Source organism: Oncorhynchus masou, chromosome 29 (assembly GCF_036934945.1).
Source record: "Oncorhynchus masou masou isolate Uvic2021 chromosome 29, UVic_Omas_1.1, whole genome shotgun sequence".
Lineage (NCBI taxonomy): Eukaryota > Metazoa > Chordata > Actinopteri > Salmoniformes > Salmonidae > Oncorhynchus > Oncorhynchus masou.
The window spans coordinates 12,271,690-12,293,460 of NC_088240.1; the positions used below are offsets into that span (position 1 = coordinate 12,271,690).

Consider the following 21,771-nt stretch of genomic DNA (forward strand, 5'->3'; position numbering starts at 1 on the left):
TCTGGGTTTAGAAGCTACAGTCTCTCTAACAATTAGTTGAAAATCCAGTTGAGTCTATTATATATAATATAGTTATAATTGCGCGATACTGTAGTAAAGTGGCATCATATTAATACAGGATTGTGTAGCCAGATGAACAAATGGTAGAGTCTGGTCGAACGTGCCGCCCGTCTCTATCTGCTGTCGCTAAATGGATGGCACTGGACTGTGGTACACCAATCACGTTCGGAGGATTGGCCCAAACACACCAATAGGAATTAGGAGCGTCTTGTTGTGGTACTGTGCTAGATAGGTTGCGCTGTGAAGAAAAGTCACCACCTTGTAAAAGCTCTCAAATCAAGGCCACCGGGAATGAGCACTGCTAGCTACATGCCAATAGGTTTGCATTAGAAGGTCGAAAGTATTACAACGCCTTTGACATTTTTCCCGAACCGTTTTATGACTACATTGCTGCGAATATTAGATATAGGGCAATACCAATACTCAAGTGTCAAAGTCGAACGAATTTACCTTTGTGGCTACGTATTTAGCAAGCTAGCTAGCTTGCTAGGTCAGGTGTAGCAAACGTTAGACAGCAACATTAGCCTTTTGCAAACATGGCTGCGATGAGAGTTTCCTATCACAAACTGCTGGATAAGATCGGACTAATGTTGCCAGCAAAACTGAGACCTCTCTACAATCACCCTGCAGGTAATGTAAATGCTATTTGACTGTGACAGCTAGCGTTAGCTTATCAGCAACTGGCGTGCGTCTAGACCAAATTGAGGACGGTACACATTGATGACCGCTGTTGTTGCTGAAGTGGCCTTGGTCTAGTTCATGAATGATGTCAATCTCTTCCTACATATTTTGATGATGTGTGCAAGCAATATTTTATCTAATGTCGCTGCTCTGTGTTTTTATCCCAAACAAATGTGTCATGGCGGCGCCTCAATCTGCAAAGAGATGCATTACATTACATTTACATTTAAGTCATTTAGCAGACGCTCTTATCCAGAGCGACTTACAAATTGGTGAATTCACCTTCTGACATCAGTGGAACAGCCACTTTACAATAGTGCATCTAAATCATTTAAGGGGGGGGGGGGGGTGAGAAGGATTGCTTTATCCTATCCTAGGTATTCCTTGAAGAGGTGGGGTTTCAGGTGTCTCAATAGATGCCACAATAGTTTTGCAGATTAGTTATCCCATTGAGTACTGTGCAGTCAATGGTACACAGAGCTGGCTACATGAGCGTGGTTGCAGGCATAGACCTCAGGGGGTTGCAGGGGGTCGCGTGGAGCTTTGTGTGAGTGATAGGATTGTCTGGAATGCAGTACCAAAGCGAATGGAAGCTAAGTATAGCAATTAGATTTTCAGCATTTGCATGGTTCCTTACAGAATAAGTAGTTGTATGTTTTTAGAAAATCAATGCGGAGAGCGAACTGCTTGTAAAAATTTGCTGTCTTTGAACACTACTAAACCAGTAAATTTAGCTACGGCTGTTAACTAACCTTTGTCCTTACAAAATCTGTTTTCCTTTCTATAACCTGTATATATCTTGTGAGAGGACAGACTCAATTCTGCACAGGTGATAGGATGTGTTATTATAAGTCCCATACATTTGTCCTTAGCAGTGTTTTATTAATGATGCCAACAATCACTATATAATGCAGTGTACTACAGATAACTGACCAAATAAAGGACATCTTGGTAATTTAGGGATCCAAAGTAAGCAGGTGTGGTTCCTGAGATATTTAAGCAAATAAAATATTCCATCATGCTTAGGGTCATGTATAAAAATGCCCAGTTGCTACCATGGCTAGAAGAACAGATCTCAGCGACTTTGAAAGAGGAGTCTCAGAGGAGCATAGGGGGTTTGAAGTGTGTGTGTCAGTCACCAGATCTCAATCCAATTGAACACTTATGGGAGATTCTGGAGCGGTGCCTGAGACAGCACCACCATCAACAAAATACCAAATTATGGAATTTCTTGTGGAAGAATGGTGTTGCATTCCTCCCGATAGAGTTCCAGACAATCTATGCCAAGGTGCATTGAAGCGGCTCGGGGCCCCTATTAAGACACTTAGTTTGTGTTTCCTTTATTTTGGCAGTTACATGTATGTGCCTTTGGCAGAAAAAATATGTGATTGGCCAAACCTGTAACACTGGTCAAACCTGTTGCATAGCAGCCTATGTAGGCCTACAGGTAATTGCCAAAATAAAGTAAACACTTGGGTAAATAAGGGCTACAAAGTATATTGAAAGCAAGTGCTTCCACACAGGTGTAGTTCCTGAGTTAATTAAGCCATTAACATCCCATCATGCTTAGTGTCATGTATAATAATGCCCTGATGGGCATTACCTTGGCTCCGTTTAGACAGGCAGCCAGCCCAATTCGGATATTTTTCACTAATTGGTATTTTGACCCATCAAATCTGCTCTGAAAAGGATCTGATGTAATTGGTCAAAAGAGCAATTAGTGGAACACATTTCAGAAATGGGCTGCCTGTGTAAACGCAGCCAAAGGAGCATAGGGGGTTTAAAGTGTGTCGGTCTGCCTGTCACCAGATCTCAACCCAATTGAACACTTTTGAGAGATTCTGGAGCGGTGCATGAGACATCTTTTTGCACCACAATCAACAAAAAAACAAATGATGGCATTTTTTGAATGCCGTCGCATTGCAGGCCTTAATGCTCAAATAGTGTGTGTGTGTGTGTGTGTTATGCATTTTGGAATACTGACTGTCCAAACAGAAAGTGACCAAATCAGATGTGTGTGTTCAGACAGCAGTCATTTGCTGACATGGCTAATCTAGTTGTCATAATAATGATGGGTGTGTGTGCAGTGGTGGAGGCTGATCGGTGGTGGTGCTCGTGCTTCCTATCCCTCAGAAGTTATATAGCAAGCTGAGGTGACCACAATGCCTGTCGTGTACATTTCCCAGTTACTTTGAATTGTTAAAACCATACTGTAAAAACACTTTTTATAGCCTCAAATGATAAGATAATCCAACTTTCAAAACAAGAACGTTTTAGCTAGCCACAGCAGTCAACTAGCTAGCAAGGTAGAAAATGGCAACAATAGACATGGCAGCTCTGTTTCTAGCTCCGAAGGTAGCTGTTTCTTCCTAGCACATTCACTCATTTGTTTGTGAACAATTAACAAGCTATTTAGCTACCACATTCTTGTCGGCAGTGTAGCCTAGTGGTTAGAGCATTGGACTAGTAACCGAAAGGTTGCAAGTTCAAATCCCCGAGCTGAAAAGGTACAAATCTGTCGTTCTGCCCCTGAACAGGCAGTTAACCCACTGTTCCTAGGCCGTCATTGAAAATAAGAATTTGTTCTTAACTGACTTGCCTAGTAAAATAAAGGTAAAAAAAAAAAAACTGTCAACAGAACTAGCAAGCAACACGATATGCCAAAAGTCTAGAAACCATTGGATTTGACCGTTCAGACAAGTCACATGGACAGGAATCAGGTTTGTATCTGACTTCAAACCGCCTACGGAGGTGGTTTGAAATGTGTGTTGAAGTTTCTGATTCCGTGTGCTTTTCAGCTGTTCAGACTGCAGGAAAAAGGACCGATTTATAATTGGATATGCAAAAAAATAGGACTTGAGTCACTTCAAACTGCTAATGTGAACGTAGCATTAGATTGGGGCACAAGCTGACACAGCCAACCCTTGTTTTTACATCTTTTCTTGTTGGTCAAAATATTTGGAGAAAAAATAATTAGCCTAATGCTTGAATTGTAACTTAAATTGGTATAAGACTGCTGGTTAGGAGGACTAATGCCCTGATTTGATTATTGTTGACTTATCACTGCATGAACTCTTCTTGTATAGTCAATGTTTATCTTTCAATGCAGACTAAAGTTCAGACTAAAGTTGTCAGCACTCTATCATTGCTATTGGAGAACAGAACACAGCGACCAGGGAAGAAAGTTTTGACCACATGAGGGGTGGGGCCCAACTCCCTGCAAGATGATTGGTTAAAACAGAGTTCTCTTCCCTCCTCTTCATTGTGCAGCTGGAGCCAAGTGTTTTCTGATGGAGATGGTAGATTAGATTCAGAGCAGACAATGATGGTGTTAGCATATTGCATGTGGAAGCTTTTTGTCCATGCCAAGGTTCTCCCCAAAGAAGGGCACTGTGTGGACTGGCTGCACCACTATGTAAAAAAAGCTTATTTAAAAAAAAAAAAATGTTATCATTTAAGGCCATTTTTAGCTCTAGATTACAGGTGTTAAAAAAAATCTCTGAGTATCATCTTATTCATGGAGTGTGAGATGTTACTCAGAGGTCATTTAGCCATATTTGGTTACCAATGGGATAGATAGCAGAACAATGAAAATAGTTTAGGCATACCCATCCACAAGCATCACTCAAGTTAAGTGTTTAAGATTTCCCTGCCCTGAACTGAGAATTTGCTGAGAATTGTCTATTCTATGTTCTGTAATCAATTTTCTCATGGATTGTGTCTTCTCTAATTCCAGGTCCAAAGACTATTTTCTTCTGGGCCCCGATGTTCAAATGGGTAAGGGCTGGATTTGCTAAGCTTGAGCTATTGCCTTATCTAAATGTAAACATGTTTGAAGGTACAGTGCCTTGCGAAAGTATTCGGCCCCCTTGAACTTTGCAACCTTTTGCCACATTTCAGGCTTTAAACATAAAGATATAAAACTGTATTTTTTTTGTGAAGAATCAACAACAAGTGGGACACAGTCATGAAGTGGAACGACATTTATTGGATATTTCAAACTTTTTTAACAAATCAAAAACTGAAAAATTGGGCGTGCAAAATTATTCAGCCCCCTTAAGTTAATACTTTGTAGCGCCACCTTTTGCTGCGATTACAGCTGTAAGTCGCTTGGGGTATGTCTCTATCAGTTTTGCACATCGAGAGACTGAAATTTTTTCCCATTCCTCCTTGCAAAACAGCTCGAGCTCAGTGAGGTTGGATGGAGAGCATTTGTGAACAGCAGTTTATGTTTGAAGCCTGAAATGTGGCAAAAGGTTGCAAAGTTCAAGGGGCCGAATACTTTCGCAAGGCACTGTATTGTCTAATGAAACAAATTTCAAGTCCCATGCCTCTCCTCATCTCTATAGGGTCTGGTCGGGGCTGGTCTGGCAGATATGAGTCGACCAGCTGAGAAACTGAGCTTTTCCCAGTCTGCTGTACTGACAGCCACAGGTATAGTGGAGTACCTATATTATTCAGTGAGTGACAGGTATAGTGTAAATTAATCCTTCAGTCAAATAAACAACTTCACTCATTAACTAATCACTTTTCCCACTTTCTCAGGTCTGACCTGGTCCAGATACTCTTTGGTCATCATTCCAAAGAACTGGAACCTCTTTGCTGTCAATTTATTTGTGGGTAGTGCTGGAATATCCCAGCTCTACAGGATCTTCCAGTAAGTGAATCTCTCTTAGAGTGCAGAAATAGAATGAAGACCTGACCTATACATTTGGCTTCTCCATAAACAGCCACATTACATTTTTCTGTCCTTTGTAAGTTCTTTAGGAATCAACCCGGAGGCTCATAAAAAAACAATTGTTTTACTTTTTTATTTTTTTAATGTTTAGCTTTTATTTCCTTGACATATAAGGGAAAATGTATTTTAATAAATGTACATAAACCTCAAGTTTATTTTCCTCTCTTCCGTTATCCCCTTTCACACTACAGGTATGAACAAGGGAAAAAGGCACTAGCAAAGGAGGAAGCTGCCTCAGCAGAGTCTTGAATTATGTCACCAGTCCATCTCCATGGACTGTAAGGGAGCTTATCACCGGCACAAACCCAGTCCCTCTAAGCCCCTCCATCACTTTTCCATCCTCACTCGATTTTACAGTAGAAAAAAAACAATGTTTCCTTGCTGTAGATCATGTAATTTGCCTGGATTTCTTCAGGGTTTATAATGGCATATTAACCCTTACCAAACACTCAAATGTTTGTCATCTACGCACAAGCTGTAGTATTTAAGTTTTACTTCATACAACAAATGGCATGACTCTTTTTAATTTGTTCATGATTAATGTTTAGCATGCACTTTTTGGGAAGTGTTGCATTTTTTTCCATTATTTCTTTGAGTAGTCGTCATTCCTCATGCAGTGGTTTCCAAACAAGGAAGGTCTTGGATCTGTGTTGATTGTGGTTAAAAAGAATGTCTCCCCAAAATTAAAAAAGTTTTTAAAGTCACTTTCATCCCATATGCTTATTCTACTATTTTCATAAATTTTAACTATATCAGTAGGATGATTCAACCGTACATGCATACCATGTGACTGTTCCTTCCACGTGTAGTAAATGCTTTAACCAATAAATCAGGTAAAAAAAAACATTTCATATAGCTTTTAACTGTAGACTTTTGTTCAAATCAAATTTTATTTGTCACATACACATGGTTAGCAGATGTTAATGCGAGTGTAGCGAAATGCTTGTGCTTCTAGTTCCGACAATGCAGTAATAACCAACAAGTAATCTAACAATTCCAAAACAAATTTCTTATACACAGTGTAAGGGGATAAAGAATATGTACATAAAGATAAATGAATGAGTGATGGTACAGAGCAGCATAGGCAAGATACAGTAGATGGTATTGACTACAGTATATACATATGAGATGAGTATGTAAACAAAGTGGCATAGTTAAAGTGGCTAGTGATACATGTATTACATAAGGATGCAGTAGATGATAGAGTACAGTATATACGTATACATATGAGATGAATAATGAAGGGTGTGTAAACATTATATTAGGTAGCATTGTTTAAAGTGGCTAGTGATATATTTTACATAATTTCCCATTATTAAAGTGGCTGGAGTTGAGTCAGTGTGTTGGCAGCAGCCACTCAATGTTAGTGGTGGCTGTTTAACAGTCTGATGGCCTTGAGATAGAAGCTGTTTTTCAGTCTCTCGGTCCCAGCTTTGATGCACCTGTACTGACCTCGCCTTCTGGATGATAGCGGGGTGAACAGGCAGTGGCTCGGGTGGGTGTTGTCCTTGATGATCTTTATGGCCTTCCTGTAACATCGGGTGGTGTAGGTGTCCTGGAGGGCAGGTAGTTTGCTCCCGGTGATGCGTTGTGCAGACCTCAATACCCTCTGGAGAGCCTTACGGTTGTGGGCGGAGCAGTTGCCGTACCAGGAGGTGATACAGCCCGCCAGGATGCTCTCGATTGTGCATCTGTAGAAGTTTGTGGTTGCTTTTGGTGACAATGGTTTCAAATGCCAGTAGGAAATCACCTTTTCCCCCTGATCATTAGGAGGAACCTTTTGGTAATTTGTCATATGTGTTGCAGTCTTGGAGGCTGACTCTGGCATGGTACTTGGACCCAAGAAGGACAACATGTATTGGCCCTGTAGTTAAGGTCCTCGTCTCCTATTGGTTGGTTCTCAGTAGTTGGGAGACGCATAATCTGTTAGTGTAACTAGATGAGAATTTAGAAAGTCATTTTGTTCATTGATCTCTGAAATTCTATAACAATAACTGGCAAAATACATTGGTCCACAATGCACTGAAACATGAACAGGCACTTATGTCGAGGTTGTATCTTTAATGTCTATGATCAGTTTCATTCCTGAGCAGAAAGTGTATGATAGATTGTTTGGACAGGGAGAGCGAGTATGTGTTTGGACCTGAATTGCAAATTGAGGCATATGTAACTTGGCACAAGGGTGGGGACCAACTGAAACATTCATGCCTCTACATCATTTGCAGTGGGGGGTTTTTCACATTATACTGTGAAAAACAGTTTCACATGCTAAAGATGGGATCAAAAATAAGTTACCAATTTATTGGTCCACCTTTGTATATGCAAAACCTTTTCAACATGTCACTAAGGCTGCGTTTACACAGGCAGCCCAATTCTGATATTTCTTTTCACTAATTGGTCTTCTAACCGATCTTTTTCAGTGCTGATCTGATTTATAAAAAGTTAAGAATTGGGCTGCTTGTGTAAATGCAGCCTGTGCTTTGCGGTAACCTAGACAACTAAAGTGCCTGTATAAGCAGTGTTACGGAAAAACTCAAAAGAAGGAAGAACCAAAGAGACCCAGACTCCCCTGGCTGTACTAGGTGGAAGTTGTCTCAACACCAACTTAGTCACAGTTGACACGAGACCCACTCCAATTTGCATAGCGCCCCAACAGATCCATAGACGACGCAATCTCAATTGCACTCACCCACCTAGATAAGAGGAATACCTATGTGAAAATGCTGTTCATTGACTACAGCTCAGCATTCAACACCATTGTCCCCTCCAAGCTCATCACCATGCTTAGGACCCAGGGAAAGAAACTCCCTCTACAACTGGACTCCCTGATGGGCCGACCCCAGGTAAAAAGCTAACAAAATGGCTACATGGACTGAGTTGACCGTTCTATTGTATTCTTATATTTGCATTCTTTACACACACTAATACTCCTATGCACATAAATGTATACTGACTCTACACACACCTACATGCTGCGGCCTAGTCACCTTCCCCTATACATACAGTTCACAGTCCTAGAATGTTCCTAGTTTGTTTTACAGCCTGAATTTAAAATGGATTAAATAGAGATGTGTCACTGGCCTACACACAATACCCCATAATGTCAAAGTGGAGTATTTATTTTTTTTACAAATAAATAAAAATGAAAAGATGAAATGTCTTGAGTCAATAAATATTCAATCCATTTAATGGCAAGCCTAACGTTCAGGAGTAAAAATGTTTAAATAAAAAACACTTCAGTCACATGTTGCATGGATTCGGTGTAGAACAAGTGTTTAACATGATTTTTGAACAACTACCCCACACATGAACTGTAAGGTCTTCAGTTGAGCAGTGCATGTCAAACAGATTTAACCAAATACCAGGGAGGTTATCCAATGTCTCGTGAAAAAGTGCACCCATTGGTATAGTATTTTTTACCTGACACTGAATATCCATTTGAGCATGGTGAAGTAATTACACTTTGGAAGGTGCATCAATACACCCAGTCACTACAAAGATACAGGCGTCCTTCCGAACTCAGATGGAGAAAGAAACCGTTCACGGATTTCACCATAAGGCCAATGGCGAATTTAAAACCGTTTGAGTTGATTGGCTGTGATAGGAGAAAACTGATAGTGGCGCAACATTGTTGTTAATCCACAATACTAACCTAATTGACAGGGTGAGAAGGAAACATGAACAGAATAAAAAAATATATTCCAAAACATGCATCCTGTTATAGGTATACTTATAAGTTGTTAAGGACTGGGGAGTTAAGATGAAAAAGATAACTGAATGGAGCAAAGCACAGGCAAAATCCTTGATGAGAACCTGGTTGTCTTCTGTCCAGACACTGGGAGAAGAATTCACCTTTCAGTATGATAACCTAAAACACAAGGCCAAACCTACACAGGTGTTGCTTACCAAGAACACAGTGAATGTTCAAGTGGCCGAGTTACAGTTCTGACTTAAATCTACAAGACCGGACAATGGCTGTCTAGCAACAATCAACCACCAATTTTACTGCGCGTGAAGAGCTTATAGACGTTTATGAAAACATGTTTTCACTTTGTCAGTGTGTAGATGGGTGATACATCCTGAATTCAAAATGTAAAAGTAACAAAATGTGGAATAAGTCAAGCGGTATAAATACTTTCTGAAGTCACTCGTCGATCCAGTATCCCTGCACATTATAAATCGTACTCGAACCGACCCTGTATTTAGTATGCTTACTCTGTGTTCCTATTTTTATAGCTTGTTTGTTTTTGTTCTACCTTATTTTTAGTATTACATTGTTATTGATGACTGCATTGTTGGGTTTAGAGCTTGCAAGAAAGGCTTTTCACTATACTTGTGTATGTGACATTGAAACATAACACGAGTAAGGAAAGACAGTTCAGGGTGTATGACCTTACCAGGTCAGACAACTGTCAATTACACAAATATAGAAAAGAAAAGCACCGACAAACATGAGATCACACAGCCCAACCAAACATCTTTGTTTACCAATAAAGTTTATTTCACAACCAACAAAGCAAAAAGGTTTAGCGTTTTCCTCCAACGCGAGGTGCATTGACTTTCATTTGCTTTGCCACCTTGGGTTTGGGTGCTGCCTTGGCAGGGGCCTACAGAGGGAGACAAAGTACTCAGATTAGACAAAGTCCTAACCACCTTTGGAATCCAATTCAGTACCTGACCACAGTGCTAGGGTTATGCAGTTCATCGCAGCTCTTGATAAACCACTTGGTACCATTAGAACTCCAAGCATAAAATAAAACCATAGGTGCCAACCCTTCCCCGAACGACGCTGGACCAAGTGTGCACCGCCCTATGGGACTCCCGATCACAGCAACTTGTGATACAGCCCGGGATCGAACCAGGGTCGTAGTGATGCCTCTAGCACAGATGCAGTGCCTTAGACTGCTGCGCCACTCGGGAGCAGAGAGCGATGCAAGAGGATGCAACTGAGTTCCTAAAGAGCCATTTCCCCTTCCCTTTTCTGCAACATGACAACTGCTGAGGAGAACGTGCAGCATCGTTCGGTTGCGGAAGTCGACCCAATACTGCCAATGTTTTACTTTGTAAGCCTGAGTGTACCTTTAAAGGGGCAACAAGCAGGAGAAACACTTATACACCCTGCCCGTTTCAGTAAAAAGCTGAGGGATGGGCTGAAAAAACGCAACAACTCAAATTCATAGACAGACCTATGGATGCAAGGACTGACCATCCACGATATCACAATTATAGTTTAACCCATGTTGAGGCTGTAGTGTTTTATATACACTTTGTTTACCAAAATTGGAGTAAAATTTTACATTTTGGCTTCTGATTACGTACGACAGTTGAACTATCTATCTGAATCTGAATTTCACAGACAAATTAAAATACAGAGAAACCTTGCTGTGTTTTATAAATGCAGATCATAAAGGTTTCTTATAGGCTTCTGAACAATCAGATTCACACCGTCATATAAACACATATCTATATTGCCATCTTACCTTAGCACCAGCGGCAGAGGGCTTCTTGGTTGTCTGCTTTGCCTTCTTGGCCTCCTTGGCAGCTCTGGAGACCAGAATGATAAAAATTAGGCCCATTCCACACAAGCAAAACAAGACACGAGTCCAGACTGCAGAAATAACAAGTGATGAGAGAATAAAACCTGACTGACAATTCACCATTCCATCTTACACTTAAAACAGTATCACAGCAAGTGTCAGTGTCACAGTGTGAACAGCAGCTACATGTGCTTCACATGTCAAACTTGACAGAAACTTACTTTTTGAACACCACACATTAAGTGCCCCACAGGAGTAGACAGTTAATTTATTTGGCACCAACATGCCAGCTATTGCCATTTTACATCTAAAGAAAAGTTTCTGGTGAAGCTTAGTTTTGGTGGGGTTGAGTCGGGTCCTCACCTGATGGCCTGCTCACGCTGGGCCTTGCGGACCTCAGGCTTCTGGTTCCTCTTGGCCATGATCTCAGCCAGGGAGGCGCCGGTGATGGCCCTCTGGAACTTCACAGCACGACGTGTGCGCTTCTTTGTCACCTCTTCCTGTTAGCACAGGAAATAGACAACATGCAGTCGGGAACACATTCTGGATCAGATACGGGCAGTTTGGTAGTGTTGATGAGTATCAATAGGCACAACACAGGAGAATAGAGACATTTAAGTGTCACTCATGTAGCTGAACTCGACCTATATGAATACTCATTGACAGTACCGTTCTTGCTAAATGAACAGTAACAATCACAGATGTATTCACATAACCCCTAACATCTTTCTAACATATAAAGGTTTGTAGGAGAGTATGGAGGCTGACCAGTGGTAAGGAGTCAAAGACTTCACAGAGCCAGTACTATGATCTCCAGTGGCTTTATGGCCACAGGTGTGTGGAGTGAGCACTGCCGACAAGCTGTAAGACACAGCCTGGCGACGGTACATAACGCAGATGGCAACCACGCACACATCACACCCGCAGCCAACAACAAAAAGGCACACTATGTCTGAACTAAGATTGTATAATCTGCGTTCGGGGAAAATGATAGACAATAACTAGATAGGTACTTACAGATTGGCCCTTCTTGTGTTTGCGCCTGTACAGCACAGTCCAGTTGATCTGTCTGGGGTTCCTCTTAGCCAGGAAGGCAGACTCACACTTAGCATTCAGGAACTGGAAAACCTGGGAAAGTCAGAGGGGGTGTTAAACTACACAGTGATATGTAGCATATTTGGCAACGTTGATATGTAACTTACATGTCTAGCTAGTTGTAATGTTAAACCTGACGTGGATCAAGAACTTGGATTCTAACGTTAGCTAGCTAGCTGGAGATCTAGCATAGTCGGTGTCCACGGGACAGATCAAGAACAGAGTACAAACACGACATGAAAAGTTCTATTGTTAGAATTAACACAATGTCGGCCACGGCTTATTGCGGTCAACCGTGAGAAACCAAACATTACTAAACCGCATTAGAGGAAGGAAGAGCAACCATATCGCCGTACCTTTCCGTCTATCCTGGCGTATCGGACGCCATGGCCGGGGTATATTTTATACCCGCTGAAACTGCACAGCTCGACCCTGTAGCGGATTAAGATAAATCATGAATGGATGATCAACGTGTACTTGTGTAAAATATGTCATTTTTATTGGTAAAAGTTTTAATTTAAACATTTGATGGCAATAGATATTATTCCGTAAACTCACTTCATGATGGCTGAGGAGGACACAAAACCGGAAAGAAAGATGGCGGAAACGGAAACGAGGTTATAGGTGAGATTTCATAATTATTTATTTTAAAAAAATCTACGGATTTTTATCTACACATCATGTATTTTTTTCATTACATCCAGTCAGGATCAGTATTTTGATTTTCAAATATGAATTTTGTTTATAAAAAAGTATTTGACCAATCAGTAACTAGATCGGTTGCTTGGTGTTGACACAAGCGGGAAGTATGGCGATGATTGAAAGGCAAGCCAAAGGACCCGATCAACAAATTGAACAAAATGAAGGTATTTTTCTTTTTTTATAGATATGTTTGATCAGTGTACACGTTTCAAAGTACCATCATGCTTTTTTCCGTTTCATATTGGGATTTCTATCAAGTGTAAATCTATTGAGATCTCTTTCCCACCTGATTATCAACAGCGCCCTGCACTGCAGTAAAGCTTATTGTAGTTTTTTTTAAACCAAGCATAGTGGTCCTTTAATGACAAACGGACATTTTTGAACTACATATTCCAATCAATTCGAAGCGTTCTTTCTGTTGTTTTCGATGGAGGTCTCTAAACCAGACAGTTGTGCTTTGGCAAGCACGCTAGCGTAGGGAGTTTGGTGCAGCCTCGTATATTCTGCGCGAAATGGGAGTATCAGATTTGACTTTTGACACAACTGGTGAGTGCATGACAGCTCCCTTTGTGTGACGTTTGACTTTGTAGGGCAACGATTTAGTGAACATAAGTATGTTTCAATGATTGGTTCTGTCCTACGTTAGCTATCTCGAACTACTGACTGTAGCTAGCTACCCATCCTTTCATTATCTAAAAGTCCAGAGTCATGCGTTCAGGACTGGAGTGTTTTTAGTAGAGCTATGCTTCATTGCATATGTGAAATTGTTTTCACTGTCTGACCAACAATCCCAATACCATGCTGGATTTTCACACCCAGAATTTCTTTATGTACTGTTATATCAGCTACTCAATCAACAGAGTGAAGGTGAATGAATCAACATCTCTCAGACTTATAGTCTGCCTAGTATGAATAAACTGTATGATAGTGATCAACAGCAGTTCTCCAAGATGGCCTCCATGTTTCAGTGGGATCCTTTTCTGTATCTTGCTTGAGGCTGTGTCTACAGTATGTACATAGTAGATTTATAAGCTTGCCTCCCTAGTTGCTGTTGTCCTCCGCTGTATGGCTTATACTGTTTCTATGTATTGTTCGTGTTCATGGTGATACTACCAACATGTGCATAATAGATTATACATCTGCCCACGCCCATGTTTTTATGTTTCTCTCTGTTTCCCCTTTAGGTCCAGTGGTGGACCTGTCAGCACAGGGTCTGCAGAAACTGGAGCCCAGTTTCACCTGCTCTGATGAAACACACACACTCATTCTGGACAGGAACCACATCATGAAACTGGACCATCTGGAGAGGAGCCGAGGCCTCCAACAGGTAGACTATCCAAGCACTTTCTATCCAAGCACATTTGATGGAATCTGGTCAACTTAATTGTTGAACATTGTTGAATTCCTCAGATTATTTGTAAATGGGCATTTACGAGTTGTTGCAAACTTGTAATTCACCAAATATGGTTGTATTAGTTCCCTCTATATTGTCTTGCTGTCTTATTCTGCCTCTCTCTGTTCTGTGCTGGGCAGCTGTCAGTTGCTGGTAACCGCCTGGTGCGGATGATGGGTGTGTGTCGTCTAACCGAGCTGAGAGTTCTGAACCTGCCCAATAACAGTATTGGCTATATTGAAGGGCTGAGAGACCTGCCACACCTGGAGTGGCTCAACCTGTCAGGCAACAACATCAAGGTGAGGGGAAGAAAGTGGACAATGTACTCCCTCCATAATGTGTTCATTTTGTCTCCTGATCAAGGAATTTGGATATCCACTTTTCACTCAGGTCATTGAGCAGCTCAACGGCTGTGTGGCTCTCCAACACTTGGACGTGTCTGACAACAACATCTCCAACATTGGTGATCTTACCAAGCTGTTAGCCTTAAAGGTGAGAACAAGTCTTGCCTCATGACTTTTCAGAGTTATGGGGATGCAGATAGAATTCTGGAGAATTAAGCAGGGCAGTTTTTCTGTGGTGTTGATTGACAGGCTGCTATTTCTCTTGCAGACCCTTCTCCTTCATGGTAACAGCATTACGACGCTACGGACTGTCCCCACTCATTTGCCCGCCCATCTGTCCATCCTCTCCCTGGCAGAGAATGAGATCAGAGACCTCAACGAGGTAAAGACCCTGTTTTTTGTCCCTTTGCACTCTCTACTTTCTCTCTTTGCTCTCGTTTTGTCTTTTCACTCTCACCTGCTCTGCTTTTAACAACAATCTCTTTCCTACTTCTCTCTCACTTGCTTGTCTCTATTTCTTTCTCTCTCTCTCTCTGCCTCCCACAGGTCTCCTACCTGGCACCCCTCCATGACCTGGAACAGCTCTCCATTATGAGTAACCCCTGCATCATGGCAACCCCCTCGTTGCCTGGATACGACAGCCGGCCGTACATCATGAGCTGGTGCCTGAACCTGAAGATCCTGGACGGATACTTGGTGTCACAGAAAGAAGGGTGAGACCAGGTCCAGAACTCCAGTGAAGTTAAAAATGCTAACTATGCAGGGGAAGCAGGGTAGCATTGATTGACATTAAGGTTTTCCCTATTGCCTGGTGCAAGTGATCTGAGCAGTCGTGCATGTTGAGCCAGCTCTGAGGTTGCCGCATTGGGCGGGTGATTTTATTTTACTGGTAACAAACAAAACGCAAGTAGTCTGGCCTTTTTGGTTCCTCCCTTGTGTAGGTGAAAATAGCTTGTTACATTTTCAGGCAAGTGATCATAATCTTCAGGCAACTAAAATCTACTCCTGACTTGCCCAAAGGGCAAGTGCCTTTCAGACCATAATGTCAATCCCTGGGTAGAGAAATGGGCTGGTGACTGCAAGGTTGCTGTGTCGTACTATGTAGTTATAACATCAAAGTGTTGAGTAATGATCACTATCATTGCTAGTCAATAATGTCTCTATTGTTTGCGATCTCAGGTTGAAGGCGGAGTGGCTGTACAGCCAGGGCAAAGGTCGCTCGTACCGGCCAGGTCAGCACGTGCAACTGGTCCAGTACCTTGCCACCGTGTGCCCTTTGACCTCCACGTCAACCCTGGAGACGGCCGAGGATGCCAAGCTGGAGAAGATCCTCAGCAAGCAGAGGTAGGACAATACATCCACAACTGGGCTGTGAAGCCAACAGCTGTTCGATGAGGTCAACTATCACACTGGCAGTGGATATGTTCTCCTCCTTGTGATCACTTGGAAAAAGCTCTAGCTATAAATCCAACCCATTGTTACAAACCAGCTGACCCTAAACTGGATCAATGTGCCTCTGTGTCTTTTCTGCTTAGTTTTAGTCATTTAACTTTAAAAAAAAGGAGGTACTGCAATGTATCTTTTAAGGGATACTCTCTCCTTTCAATCCCATTACTTTGACGAGGGGTCCTGTGTATATCTCCAGGTTCCACCAGAGGCAGCTCCAGCAGCAGACCCAAGGGGGTTCCCCTAGCCCTCCCCGCCCCACCCAGCTGGATGTGGAGACTCACAGCCCCTGTCATGTGCCTCCACTAGGGGGAGCCAGAGAGGCAGACAGAGCCACGCCTGTGACTGCCCCACCAGCCAGACAGACAGGTAGCAGATGATGAACTCTACCTGTTTTGTATTTTTTTTTTTTTCTGTAAATTCTGTAACTCTCAGTGTGTGTCTGGTGTGTAAATCTCAAATTTTCCTCTCTCGTGTGTGTGTGTCCAGAGCCAGCGATCCTGCAGATAAACACCTGGCTGGGCTGCGAAGCCTCCCAGGCGGGCGCACCTCCTCTCCGTGGCCCCAGGGGTATGGAGGACAGCCTCTACCTGGAGGACGTTCAGAGCCAGACGGACGAAGATAAACTCACCGGTAGTCTGCTCTCCTCTGAGTCCACCTTTCTACCTGTCACCTCTGACCCCGCCCACTCTGACAGCGAGGACGAAACTGAGACGTTTGAGCCTGACTCGCTGGCGCCTGAACACCCCATCCGTCCCAAAAAGACCTCTCCTGAAAAGAGCCAACACGCACCCTTGGAAAGGGAGATGGAAATGGAGAGCGAGGTGGATAATAGAGTGAAGGAGGCAAAGGGAGAAAGGGTGTCGGCTGACAGCCACCTCACCTGTACCTCAACCGTCAGTCCACCTGTGATGGCAGGTGACCAATCACAGACCAATGACAGCGATCCGCTCCAGGGAGCATACTCAAACTGCGTTGCTGCAGAGGTGAGGGTGGGACCTAAGCAGGAAGAGGAAGCGGTGGTGAGATGTGACAGGCTGGGCCGCTGTGAGGCGGACAAGGCAGCCGTCAGGATCCAGGCATGGTGGAGGGGAATGTGGGCTCGGCGTAGCCACCCTCTGGCCAAAGAGGTCCGGTGTGAGATCCGCCTGCGCAGGATGCAGGAGCACATAATCTTCCTGTCTGGAGAGTTGGAGAGGTACGGAAGAGGCCCCAATCAATCCAAGGGCTGCTTTCTGATTCTCTGCCCTTCTCCAGAAGTGTGTACTTGTTCACTCCCCCTCATGCATTTTAAAGCATTGGATTGGTTGCTTTATGGCTGGAGGGAGTTTCCACAATATTCCTCACACCAGTCCTTTCCTTTTAAATACATGAGGGGGAGTGTACGAGTGCACACTTCTCTTAGAAGGGTAGAGAATTGGAATGTAGACACGGACCACCACGTCAGGCTAGAGAAGTAGGTTTCTAGCAGTGGAGGCTGCCGAGGAGAGGACGGCTCATAATAATGGCTGGAACGGAGCAAATGGAATGGCATCAAACGCATGGAAACCATGTATTTGATACTATTCCACTAATTCCTCTCCAGCCATTACCACAAGCCGGTCCTCCCCAACCTCCTGACATTTCTAGAGAAACTGGCAAGATAATATCCATACAAAACCATTGTCGCTAGAAAGAGCAGACATTTAGCCTTTTGTAAGCAGTGCACAAAGAGCCGTGTCTTTAGCCACGCTTAAAGGCAACATGTAAAGTGTTGGTTTCATGAGCTGAAATAAAAGATCCCAGTCATTTTTCATAAGCACAAAAAGCTTATTTCTCTCAAATGTTGTGCACAAGTTTGTTTACTTCCCTGTTAATGAGCATTTCTCCTTTGCAAAGATAATCCATCCACCTGATAGGTGTGGCATATCAAGAAGCTGATTAAACAGAGTTATTATTACACGGGTCCCCCTTATGCTGGGGACAATAAAAGGCCACTCTAAAATGTGCAGTTTTGTCACACAACACAATGCCACAGATGTCTCAAGTTTTAAGGGAGTGTGCCATTGCATCAGAATATAGCTATAAAAACATTGGATGCCTTGGGAGGGATATGATGTCCCTGGAACAGGTAACTTCACAGTCTTTCAACACTTCTAATGTAACAGCCAGATAGTTCTGAAGGGTGAAGGTATCTAGCCTTTTATGTTGTATATCAGGAAAATGCATATGTTAAGTACTTCCAACTAATACCTTGTCGTTTGTGTACAGGGTGCGCCAGCACCACGAAGAGGAGCGGTTACAGAGACTGGTACAGGAGGAGGCTGTGAACTTTCTATGGAGTCAGGTCAGTAATACACATCTCTCGTGGACTGATGACGTAAACATAAATGGTACTGTAGAGGTGTCACGATACAACGGGATGCGTGAGATCACGAGCAGCATTAGTTATGGTGCTTTGGACCAATCAACTTGCAAAGAGAGGGGGTGGAGCTCTTCATCTCATCTCTTAACACGTATGGCTTGAACCAGAACTAAATCAAGCATCTGACCAATTATGCAAGTATTTAGTTCTGGGTTAACTGAGATTAGTGATAAACAAGGTCATGGATCAATCGGATTCAGATTCACGCTCACACACCCTTTCTCACTCCTTCTCCCCATCTGGCTGCAGCTTCAGTCCATGCAGCAGTGGCAGCGTACTGTGGAGGGGCAGCTGGCCAGTGTGGCTCAGGCTGGGTCATCTCCTGCTCCAGCCCTGACCCCCGGGCTCCCTCCAGCTCTTCGGCTCCCCCTGCCTGTGGCCTTCAGCACTGCAGACCCGGCTTGCACAGACCTCTCCTTCCCGGACTCAGGCTTCCAGTTTACAGGTGAACAGCAGGCGGGGCAGGAAGACACCTTCCTGAGCTGTGGGACGGGCGACTCTCTGGAGACTGTGCGGGCGCTGGCCTTGGGGAGGTCCATGGATCCTGGCGTTGGGAGGGACAGTCAGGACTGCAGTCTGCTGGAGCAGTACCTGTCCTCTGTGCAACAGAGAGAGGCGGAGGAGGGGGGTGCCAGCGACAGAACAGGTACACCACAGCCCCCCTCACCCCTCTCACTGGCCGAAATGGAACAGCCTGACTCCAACACTCAGAACACTGCCCAGAGTGAAGACACAGAGCAGCAACACACACTGGGAGGTCCAATCTGATGTGCCTGTCCCTCTCCTGGTCTTTTCTCCTGGTCTTCTGGGATTAGCTAAGAGACTGCCCATAAACTCAGTCCACCTGTGCTGATGAATGTTATTGATGGCTCTAACAGCGCCTCTAAGAATTTACTGACTCACATCCATATAACGAGTGGTATATGGACTCAAGGATGTGGATATGTTTGTATAGCCCGGATGATTTTTCTCCCTTTAATTCTCTTGGACAATGCTACATTATTCATTGTCATGATCTGTCAGTCAGTTTGGCTAATGCTTCCTTCACTTACGTTGGGGAGACGCGGTAACGGCAGTTCCAACTCCTGGCACCCCTGGTTTTTCCCCACGCGGCCAACACGCAATCTTATATTGCTGCGATTTAATGGTCATCCGCGGCGTGTCCCGATGTTAAGGGATTGCACGGCAGAAGACAAGATTCTCCAAGAGTATCAGATGGAACTACAATTCACATATATAAGTGCCGCTACTTGGTCGTCCCAAATCTCCTCAATGTCAATCTACCTTTAAGTAGAAACCGATTGGCTACAGTTCAGGCTAGACAGCTCGGCTCTAAATGTAATTCCAATTTCTTCTGTATTTAAATGCCTCAATCTATCCTTGTATTCCTGCAGGTGAGTGAGAGGACCAGGTCTGGACTAGATGATTTGGCGTGAATGTAAATATCACAGCGTGCTGAGAAGGTAGTTTAGTTGCTGAGAATGGTTAAATGCAAATTGTAAAAAAAAAAGATTTGTAAAAATCTGGTGCTCTATGTTTACACAATAAAAACAAATCTTTAACATTGGTTTGTTAAATTGAGAATGGCTTTTCCCTAAACTCACTGAAACTACAGTTCCTTCAGAAACTATTCCTCTCCCTTGACTTAGTTCACATTTTGTTACAGCCTGAATTCAAAATGGATTAAATTAAAAAAATTCTCACATCTACACACAATACTGCATAATGACAAAGTGAAAACATGTTTTTAGATTTATTTTTTTAGCAAATGTTTTGAAAATGAAATACAGAAATATCTCAAGTTTTCACACCCCTGAGTCAATTCACGTTAGAATCACCTTTGGCAGCGATTATAGCTTGTAAGTCTTTCTGGATAAGTCTTAGAGTTTCACACACCTGGATTGTACAGTATTTTCCCATTATTCTTTTTAAACCTCTTCAATCTCTGTCAAGTTGGCTATTGATCATTGCTAGACAGACATTTTTAAGTCTGGCCATAGATTTTCAAACCGTTTAAGTCAACTTTTATTAGGCCACTCAGGAACATTCAATGTTGTCTTGGTTAGCAATATTTGGCCTTGTGCTTTAGGTTATTGTCCTGCTGAAAGGTGAATTAATCTCCCAGTGTCTGTTGGAAAGCTGACTGAACCAGGTTTCCCTCTAGATTTTGCTTGTGCTAGGTTCTATTTCATTTATTTTTATCCTGAAAACCTCTGTAGTCCTTGCCTATGACAAGCATACCCATAACATGATGCATCCACCACCATGCTTGAAAATTTGAAGAGCAGTACTCAGTGATGTGTTGGATTTGCCCCGAACATAATGCTTTGTATTCAGGACATAAAGTGAATTGCTTTGCCACATTTTTTGCAGTATTACTTTAGTGCCTTGTTGCAAACAAGATGCATATTTTGGAGTATTTTTTATTCTTTACAAGCTTCCTTCTTTTCACTTTGTCATTTAGGTTAGTATTGTGGAGTAACTACAATGTTGTTGATCCCTCATAAGGTTTCTCCTGTCATATTCCTTACACTTTGTAACTGTTTTAAAGTCACTATTGGCCTCATGGTGAAATTCCTTCCTCTCCAGCAACTGAGTTAGGAAGGACGCCTGTATCTTTGTAGTGACTGGGTGAATTGATACACCATCCAAAGTGTATTAATAACGTCACCATGCTCAAAGGGATATTCAATATCTGCAACATACCAATACCGCCGGGCCCATCTTTGCAAAGCATTGGAAAATCTCCCTGGTCTTTGTGGTTGAATCTGTTTGCAATTCACCGCATAACTGAGGAACCTTACAGATAATTGTATGTGTGGGGTACAGAGATGAGGTTGTCATTCAAAAATCATGTTAAGCACTTATTTCACTCAGAATGAGTCCATGCAATATATGTGACTTGTTAAGCACATTTTTACTCCTGAACTTATTTAGGCTTGCCATAACAAAGGTGTGGAATACTTATTGACTCAAGACATTTCAGCTTTTCATTTTGTAAACATTTCTACAAACAATTCCACTTTGACATTATGGGGTATTGTGTGTAGGCCATTGACACAAAATCTCAATTTAATCCATTTTAAATTCAGGCTGTAACACAACAAAATGTGTGAAAAGTCAAGGGGTGTGAATATTTTTTTAAGTCACATTTATACTGAAACCTAACAAGTCTCATTCACACCGACATTGTTTTGGGGCAAAATGGTACGGTGCCTACAGTAGCATAATCTGGACATGTGTGCAGCAAAGGTTCAACATTCACCTTCTGCTACCATTCCTGTCAAGCCGTCTACACATACAGTTTGACGAATACGTTCGATAAATCCCAACATTTGCGCCACACAGAACGCACTGCCTCCGCAACGCAA

At 42.7% G+C, this 21,771-nt stretch overlaps 3 protein-coding genes and 1 non-coding gene across 5 annotated transcripts; 2 read left to right on the top strand and 2 right to left on the bottom strand.

The window, feature by feature from the left end:
- Positions 1 to 285: 285 nt before the first annotated feature.
- LOC135518997 (mitochondrial pyruvate carrier 2-like) lies at positions 286 to 6,183 on the top strand. The gene is made up of 5 exons (XM_064944018.1): positions 286 to 690; positions 4,478 to 4,518; positions 5,091 to 5,175; positions 5,287 to 5,398; positions 5,671 to 6,183. The coding sequence occupies exons 1-5, from the start codon at positions 597 to 599 to the stop codon at positions 5,726 to 5,728; spliced, it is 390 nt and encodes a 129-aa protein (XP_064800090.1). The 5' UTR covers positions 286 to 596; the 3' UTR covers positions 5,729 to 6,183.
- A 3,775-nt stretch (positions 6,184 to 9,958) lies between these two features.
- Positions 9,959 to 12,757, bottom strand: LOC135518996 (large ribosomal subunit protein eL24). Its single transcript, XM_064944017.1, has 6 exons — positions 12,670 to 12,757; positions 12,468 to 12,543; positions 12,034 to 12,144; positions 11,380 to 11,516; positions 10,960 to 11,023; positions 9,959 to 10,086 (listed from the first exon to the last, which is right to left on the bottom strand). The coding sequence occupies exons 1-6, from the start codon at positions 12,672 to 12,674 to the stop codon at positions 10,006 to 10,008; spliced, it is 474 nt and encodes a 157-aa protein (XP_064800089.1). The 5' UTR covers positions 12,675 to 12,757; the 3' UTR covers positions 9,959 to 10,005.
- LOC135521436 (small nucleolar RNA SNORA23) lies at positions 11,759 to 11,938 on the bottom strand. The gene has a single exon (XR_010452571.1). It is a non-coding gene; the product is annotated as a small nucleolar RNA SNORA23 (small nucleolar RNA).
- Positions 12,758 to 12,905: 148 nt separating the features above from the next.
- On the top strand, positions 12,906 to 19,975 carry LOC135518993 (centrosomal protein of 97 kDa-like). 2 transcript variants are annotated; one of them, XM_064944014.1, is made up of 11 exons: positions 12,906 to 12,977; positions 13,998 to 14,140; positions 14,347 to 14,505; positions 14,597 to 14,698; positions 14,819 to 14,932; positions 15,097 to 15,263; positions 15,730 to 15,894; positions 16,196 to 16,365; positions 16,486 to 17,194; positions 18,247 to 18,322; positions 18,650 to 19,975. In XM_064944014.1, exons 1-11 carry the CDS (start codon positions 12,920 to 12,922, stop codon positions 19,166 to 19,168), a joined length of 2,382 nt encoding a protein of 793 aa, XP_064800086.1. In that variant the 5' UTR covers positions 12,906 to 12,919; the 3' UTR covers positions 19,169 to 19,975. The 2 variants fall into 2 exon arrangements, with proteins under 2 accessions (XP_064800086.1, XP_064800087.1); XM_064944015.1 differs by lacking the exon at positions 12,906 to 12,977 and adding an exon at positions 13,201 to 13,359.
- The last annotated feature ends 1,796 nt before the right edge of the window (positions 19,976 to 21,771 follow it).